Raw genomic sequence first — 8,320 nt, 5'->3', positions numbered from 1 at the left:
CATATTAGATTTAATCATTGTAAAATTTCTTTATTTTTTTGTAAACTTAAATATAAAATAAAGAAAATTTTTGTTCATATTCACTGGTGTGATAAGTCCTGAAAAGTAAATAACTACTTAGGTTATTAGAAATATTTAATGAAATTAAAGGCAAAAAGTAATACTATTGAAGTTGCAAGCATAAGTCAAAAAACATGCACCTGGTTGGGATTTGGCTCCTGTGACTGGGAAAGCTGGAAGCAATGTGTTTTGTAGTAAACAACATAGTATAATTGTTATTAAAATCACAGGATCACATTTTGTACTACGTATTAACCAATATTTTCTATTAATCAAACTCATTAACATTGAAAATGCCTATCCTCTTTCATGAAGTTTCAAATCTGCTTTACATTAATGTGGATTTTGCATAAATGAGTAATGGAATAACAGAGTTTTACTATTTATTTGATGAAAGCATATAATTTTTATACAACTGATACCAAAATTTTAAAATTGCATTATATTGATATTTATGTCAAAATGTGAAAAAACCCAAGTAATATAATGAGATTTAGCATTTAATTTGTTTTAAATACATCTTTCATAATTCAATCTTAAATCTGGCTTACTACAGCAATGCAAAAGTATACCAAGTAAACTGAAATTCTGTTAACAAGGCATCTGGTATGCCAGCAAACCTGATAAATTGGCACGTCCGGCTCGTTTTTAGAGGGCAGTATTAGGGAACTGGATATTCATCTGTATTTATACATAACTAGGTAGCCAGTTAATTAAAACTATAAATAATATTGAAATTTAAAAATATTTAATTTAAAATTAAAATTAAATTTAAATTTAAAACTCTTTAAAACACTAAATTTAAAGTGCTTTGGTTTCTGTTTTAATTTATAGTAAACAGAACCAAAATCCGAAACTAAAATTAAAAATGAAATACAAATTTATTAATTAACTTAAATTAAAATTTAAATCAAAGCAATTGAAACATAATATTTGGGAAAGTGTGGATAAAGTACTTGTTATCCATCTTGATTGATTTGGTTATATTTCATGCAGGCAGTCGGAATTGAGTCTCTATTTATAGTACTTTGTAAAGTGTTAAGCAATCATAAAAGGCAGATTTGTACAACTTTACATGCAAAGATATGTAAAATTATGTCCAGGGAATTGAAAAAAAATCAGAAAAAATTCCATCGTCTGACAAATTGGCATATTCGATAACCTGGCATCGTTGGGATCAACGTGGTGCTGGGTTAACAAAATGTCACTGTAACAATATGATAGAAATCACAATAATAAAATTTGTTTTTATCTTGTCTACATTAGTACAATATATGTAATGACCCAATGACCAAGATGGTAAAGGCATTAGCCTGCCACACTGGGCACCAGTTTGTCTCACTCAAAAACCTGGAAATTTTTTATAAGTGGTCTAGCTAGATACATTGAAACCTGTCCTCATTACTGGATGCTCTCATTGTTGGACTGGCTACATCCACAAGGGACCTGGAAAAAAGACCTTCTTAATGCCTATATGGCAGAAAGAGTTAAAAAGAATAGCAATTTACTCATCTATCATCTCTATGTTTACAACACAAAACACCAAATTATCAGAATATTAATGTCAAATATAGTTGAAAATCCCAAAAAGCGCTCAATCAACTTGAATGTTTTGACTCTTTTAATGCTTTAGAGCTCTTTTCTTTTAAATCTAAACTTACATAACTGCCATTCAATAATAAATATGATTATTTTTTAATATTTTTCTCTGCAAATATATACAAATATTTTCTTTTGTCATTTTTAAGTTTTATTTTTACTACTGTATTATGCAAATTTTGCTCTTCATTTAAATGTTATCAATTGCATAAAAGTTAAATTCAGTCAGAACCAAAATAAGATACAAAAAAACTTTTTAAATTTCATTTTTATCATAAAATCATCTGTTATATTATAAAATGCAGTATGAATATGTTTTGCTTATCCCTTAAAATATGCTTTAACATCATCAAGAAAGAAATACTTTCAGATCTTTTGTAAATATATAATTTAGCATAATGGTAGTAATATAATTTGTTTTCTCTAAAAGTTGATTTAGTATTCATATTTTAAGAATATGATTCTTTTATAGGTATAACAAATCAAAGTTTCAAGCACTGTTCACCTCCAAAATGTGATCCCCCATGTCATATCCAAACACATGTTGATCCCGGTGAATGTCCTGGATGTGTTTGTCCTGGTAACTTATTATCACATTGAATTTGTTTAATTTAATAAAATTTTTCAAGATTTCCTTATTTTTTATATATTATGACAGATATAACAGATCCCAATTTCAAGCATTGTTCACCTCCAAAGTGTGATGCGCCTTGTTACGTTCAAACTGATGTTGCTCCTGGTGAATGCCCTGGATGCGTTTGTCCTGGTAATTTATTATCATATTGAATTTGTGTAATTTAAATAAAATTTTTCAAGATTTCCTTATTTTTTATATATTATGACAGATATAACAGATCCCAATTTCAAGCATTGTTCACCTCCAAAGTGTGATGCGCCTTGTTACGTTCAAACTGATGTTGCTCCTGGTGAATGCCCTGGATGCGTTTGTCCTGGTAATTTATTATCATATTGAATTTGTGTAATTTAAATAAAATTTTTCAAGATTTCCTTATTTTTTATATATTATGACAGATATAACAGATCCCAATTTCAAGCATTGTTCACCTCCAAAGTGTGATGCGCCTTGTTACGTTCAAACTGATGTTGCTCCTGGTGAATGCCCTGGATGCGTTTGTCCTGGTAATTTATTATCATATTGAATTTGTGTAATTTAAATAAAATTTTTCAAGATTTCCTTATTTTTTATATATTATGACAGATATAACAGATCCCAATTTCAAGCATTGTTCACCTCCAAAGTGTGATGCGCCTTGTTACATTCAAACTGATGTTGCTCCTGGTGAATGCCCTGGATGCGTTTGTCCTGGTAATTTATTATCATATTGAATTTGTGTAATTTAAATAAAATTTTTCAAGATTTCCTTATTTTTTATATATTATGACAGATATAACAGATCCCAATTTCAAGCATTGTTCACCTCCAAAGTGTGATGCGCCTTGTTACGTTCAAACTGATGTTGCTCCTGGTGAATGCCCTGGATGCGTTTGTCCTGGTAATTTATTATCATATTGAATTTGTGTAATTTAAATAAAATTTTTCAAGATTTCCTTATTTTTTATATATTATGACAGATATAACAGATCCCAATTTCAAGCATTGTTCACCTCCAAAGTGTGATGCGCCTTGTTACGTTCAAACTGATGTTGCTCCTGGTGAATGCCCTGGATGCGTTTGTCCTGGTAATTTATTATCATATTGAATTTGTGTAATTTAAATAAAATTTTTCAAGATTTCCTTATTTTTTATATATTATGACAGATATAACAGATCCCAATTTCAAGCATTGTTCACCTCCAAAGTGTGATGCGCCTTGTTACGTTCAAACTGATGTTGCTCCTGGTGAATGCCCTGGATGCGTTTGTCCTGGTAATTTATTATCATATTGAATTTGTGTAATTTAAATAAAATTTTTCAAGATTTCCTTATTTTTTATATATTATGACAGATATAACAGATCCCAATTTCAAGCATTGTTCACCTCCAAAGTGTGATGCGCCTTGTTACGTTCAAACTGATGTTGCTCCTGGTGAATGCCCTGGATGCGTTTGTCCTGGTAATTTATTATCATATTGAATTTGTGTAATTTAAATAAAATTTTTCAAGATTTCCTTATTTTTTATATATTATGACAGATATAACAGATCCCAATTTCAAGCATTGTTCACCTCCAAAGTGTGATGCGCCTTGTTACGTTCAAACTGATGTTGCTCCTGGTGAATGCCCTGGATGCGTTTGTCCTGGTAATTTATTATCATATTGAATTTGTGTAATTTAAATAAAATTTTTCAAGATTTCCTTATTTTTTATATATTATGACAGATATAACAGATCCCAATTTCAAGCATTGTTCACCTCCAAAGTGTGATGCGCCTTGTTACGTTCAAACTGATGTTGCTCCTGGTGAATGCCCTGGATGCGTTTGTCCTGGTAATTTATTATCATATTGAATTTGTGTAATTTAAATAAAATTTTTCAAGATTTCCTTATTTTTTATATATTATGACAGATATAACAGATCCCAATTTCAAGCATTGTTCACCTCCAAAGTGTGATGCGCCTTGTTACGTTCAAACTGATGTTGCTCCTGGTGAATGCCCTGGATGCGTTTGTCCTGGTAATTTATTATCATATTGAATTTGTGTAATTTAAATAAAATTTTTCAAGATTTCCTTATTTTTTATATATTATGACAGATATAACAGATCCCAATTTCAAGCATTGTTCACCTCCAAAGTGTGATGCGCCTTGTTACGTTCAAACTGATGTTGCTCCTGGTGAATGCCCTGGATGCGTTTGTCCTGGTAATTTATTATCATATTGAATTTGTGTAATTTAAATAAAATTTTTCAAGATTTCCTTATTTTTTATATATTATGACAGATATAACAGATCCCAATTTCAAGCATTGTTCACCTCCAAAGTGTGATGCGCCTTGTTACGTTCAAACTGATGTTGCTCCTGGTGAATGCCCTGGATGCGTTTGTCCTGGTAATTTATTATCATATTGAATTTGTGTAATTTAAATAAAATTTTTCAAGATTTCCTTATTTTTTATATATTATGACAGATATAACAGATCCCAATTTCAAGCATTGTTCACCTCCAAAGTGTGATGCGCCTTGTTACGTTCAAACTGATGTTGCTCCTGGTGAATGCCCTGGATGCGTTTGTCCTGGTAATTTATTATCATATTGAATTTGTGTAATTTAAATAAAATTTTTCAAGATTTCCTTATTTTTTATATATTATGACAGATATAACAGATCCCAATTTCAAGCATTGTTCACCTCCAAAGTGTGATGCGCCTTGTTACGTTCAAACTGATGTTGCTCCTGGTGAATGCCCTGGATGCGTTTGTCCTGGTAATTTATTATCATATTGAATTTGTGTAATTTAAATAAAATTTTTCAAGATTTCCTTATTTTTTATATATTATGACAGATATAACAGATCCCAATTTCAAGCATTGTTCACCTCCAAAGTGTGATGCGCCTTGTTACGTTCAAACTGATGTTGCTCCTGGTGAATGCCCTGGATGCGTTTGTCCTGGTAATTTATTATCATATTGAATTTGTGTAATTTAAATAAAATTTTTCAAGATTTCCTTATTTTTTATATATTATGACAGATATAACAGATCCCAATTTCAAGCATTGTTCACCTCCAAAGTGTGATGCGCCTTGTTACGTTCAAACTGATGTTGCTCCTGGTGAATGCCCTGGATGCGTTTGTCCTGGTAATTTATTATCATATTGAATTTGTGTAATTTAAATAAAATTTTTCAAGATTTCCTTATTTTTTATATATTATGACAGATATAACAGATCCCAATTTCAAGCATTGTTCACCTCCAAAGTGTGATGCGCCTTGTTACGTTCAAACTGATGTTGCTCCTGGTGAATGCCCTGGATGCGTTTGTCCTGGTAATTTATTATCATATTGAATTTGTGTAATTTAAATAAAATTTTTCAAGATTTCCTTATTTTTTATATATTATGACAGATATAACAGATCCCAATTTCAAGCATTGTTCACCTCCAAAGTGTGATGCGCCTTGTTACGTTCAAACTGATGTTGCTCCTGGTGAATGCCCTGGATGCGTTTGTCCTGGTAATTTATTATCATATTGAATTTGTGTAANGCGTAATCGTCCGTTATCGACCGACTCCAGACCGATTTTGAATTTGTAAACTGTCATTGCAATGGACAGTTGACATTGTGCTCTGGAGGAAACAATTTGTATCACTCTTGCTACGGATATAATTTGTAATCTGGAATTTTTTGCATACCTTTTTAATACGTATTTAATTGCGGCTCGCAAAAAATTTCAAATTTTGAAAAATGGCTCGGACTATCAAGGAGCTTGGCCACCTTGGGTATATAGTAAAGTCCTTAAACACCCACATAACTGATGAACATGGCTATAATTACATAATACGAACATGGCATATAAGTTAAGTTAGTTACAGTAAAGTGATTACGTGCTACAATATGAGACTGCTTTTTGTGCCCCTAGTAGTAAAATTTGGAAGTCGTCGCTTCCGTCTCGTAAACAATGCACGATATGGAAAAAAGTCGATTACGAAGTTGTAGAACATGACTAATTTAGTGTGAAAAGTTGCTCTGCATCCGGGAATAGTATGAATAAAAAGCATAAAATACTAACATACATATTGAGCATAGATGGTAAAATGTGTATTTCTCGTGTTCATTTGTATATTTTCATTCATTTCTTGTGTGTTTATTTCTCGTTTTTCTATGTCTTTGTGCCGCATTTGTTACCGCGTGTCATTCACAAGTTACTACTTAAGGATTTTACAATACCTCCTGTATATCTAAAAGACAAATTGTTTTTGAACTAAAATTAAGCTAAATCAATTAAATTTAGCTTAAGTCTAACCTTAAAATATTTTATCATTTAGATATATCTAATTTTTATTTCTAGAGAACTACGCTATTTATTTTTTACTTTCTTGGGAAATAATGGTGATCGGTCATAAAATGACCACAAGATTTTTACATTTTTGGACTTGGTACCTTTAAATGTTGATAAATGCAAAACAATTTGGGGATTATAAAATGAATTGTAACAGAAATAAAATATAAAGAAAGCTTTACTGTTTGAGATGCACTTTATAAACTGCATATTGGAGTGTGTTGTGCTTTCAGAGGCCATTCTGGAAGCAGAGTATAAAGTATTATGGGTTACATAAAGGTTTTATTTCTGTCTTAGTGATTTTTGCAGGGTATATGCTGATCTGTTATATGCAACTATTGATTATTCTTGCAAAATTAAAATATTTCATATTTTCATATATATTTGTATATTGTAACAGATATAACAGGTCTTGATATCATACTTTGCTCACCTCCAAAATGTGATGCACCCTGTCACATTCAAACTAATAATGTTCCTGGTTCTTGTCCTGAATGTGTTTGTCCCGGTAAATATTTAACATAAATGAATGTCTTTAATTTAAAATAAACTTTTTCTGGATTTTGTAAATATTTTATGCTATAACAGATATAACAGATCAAAGTTTCAAGCACTGTGCAACTCGAAAATGCAATCCTCTGTGTCATGTCCAAACTGATGTTGCTCCCGGTGAATGCCCCAGATGTGTTTGTCCTGGTAATCTATTTCACATAAATGAATTTGTTTAATTTAAATGAAATATTTCAAGATTTCCTTATTTTTTATATGTTATAACAGATATAACAGATCCTAATTTCAAGCATTGTTCACCACCAAGATGTGATGCACCTTGTCATGTCCAAACTGATGTTGCTCCTGGTGAATGTCCAGGATGTGTTTGTCCTGGTATGTGTTGAAGATGAGCAGTTTACATTTAATCTAATTTATCAAAAATTTTTAATTATTTGATTGTATGAATGTTTTAGTAGGTGGTTTGATGACAGATCCTAATTTCAAACATTGTTCATCTCCAAACTGCAATTCTCCATGTCATATTCAAAATGATGTTGCTCCCGGATTGTGTCCAGGATGTGTTTGTCCTGGTATGTGTTTTAATTTGAATATGAATTTATGGATACAAATATATTATTTTAATATTTAAAATAAGTTATTAAATAATTTCAATAATATAGTTATTATTGAGTTAAATTAAAAATTTGGCTAAATAAAACTGAACAACAGACTAATTTTAACTATGTGCCAAACAATAATAAAAACAAAAGATTCAGTAATTTTCTTGTAAACGAAAATTTGATAATAATAAATACTAAACAATACATTATTCAAATTTTTGTATAATTCTCAGACATTAGAACCTAAGCTATCAATACTCCTACTTGCATATGATGAAAGTGTAGAGAGAATATTGATAATGATTGACGTATAATTTTCTTAACGTAGAGCACTAAGAATTATTTACAGACATACATTTAAAATATTAGAATGCTCTGACTCTGTCTTGCAGAACATCGTGACGATGATGTATGTATGAATGTACAACAGAGCTAGCTAAAAAAGTGACAGAGAGTAACTTTGAGCCACTTTGGTCACAAACTTCCTTTTTAAAACACCGTGGAGATCAAAAAACATTACAGGTATACCTCGACTTACGTCGTTTCGAGTTACGTCGGAGGAAACAATTTGTATCACTCTTGCTACGGATA

The 8,320-nt window shown here is 30.8% G+C and overlaps 1 protein-coding gene and 1 long non-coding RNA gene across 2 annotated transcripts; both read left to right on the top strand.

Moving 5' to 3' along the window:
• Positions 1–2,131: 2,131 nt before the first annotated feature.
• Positions 2,132–5,811, top strand: LOC111616772 (kielin/chordin-like protein; the record flags this gene model as incomplete). The annotated part of the gene is made up of 20 exons (XM_023358141.1): positions 2,132–2,239; positions 2,318–2,425; positions 2,505–2,612; positions 2,692–2,799; positions 2,879–2,986; positions 3,066–3,173; positions 3,253–3,360; positions 3,440–3,547; positions 3,627–3,734; positions 3,814–3,921; positions 4,001–4,108; positions 4,188–4,295; positions 4,375–4,482; positions 4,562–4,669; positions 4,749–4,856; positions 4,936–5,043; positions 5,123–5,230; positions 5,310–5,417; positions 5,497–5,604; positions 5,684–5,811. Coding segments are annotated over 20 exons (2,180 nt in total), but the record flags the coding sequence as incomplete, so codon positions are not given.
• A 1,102-nt stretch (positions 5,812–6,913) lies between these two features.
• LOC111616773 lies at positions 6,914–7,703 on the top strand. The gene is made up of 4 exons (XR_002755313.1): positions 6,914–7,125; positions 7,206–7,313; positions 7,395–7,502; positions 7,583–7,703. It is a non-coding gene; the product is annotated as an uncharacterized LOC111616773 (long non-coding RNA).
• Positions 7,704–8,320: the final 617 nt, after the last annotated feature.

This window comes from Centruroides sculpturatus, unplaced genomic scaffold (genome assembly GCF_000671375.1).
Source record: "Centruroides sculpturatus isolate CEXI.00-Female unplaced genomic scaffold, Cexi_2.0 scaffold3909, whole genome shotgun sequence".
Classification (NCBI taxonomy): domain Eukaryota; kingdom Metazoa; phylum Arthropoda; class Arachnida; order Scorpiones; family Buthidae; genus Centruroides; species Centruroides sculpturatus.
Note: the sequence above shows the minus strand (reverse complement) of the source record. Positions and strands in the feature narration are given on the sequence as shown.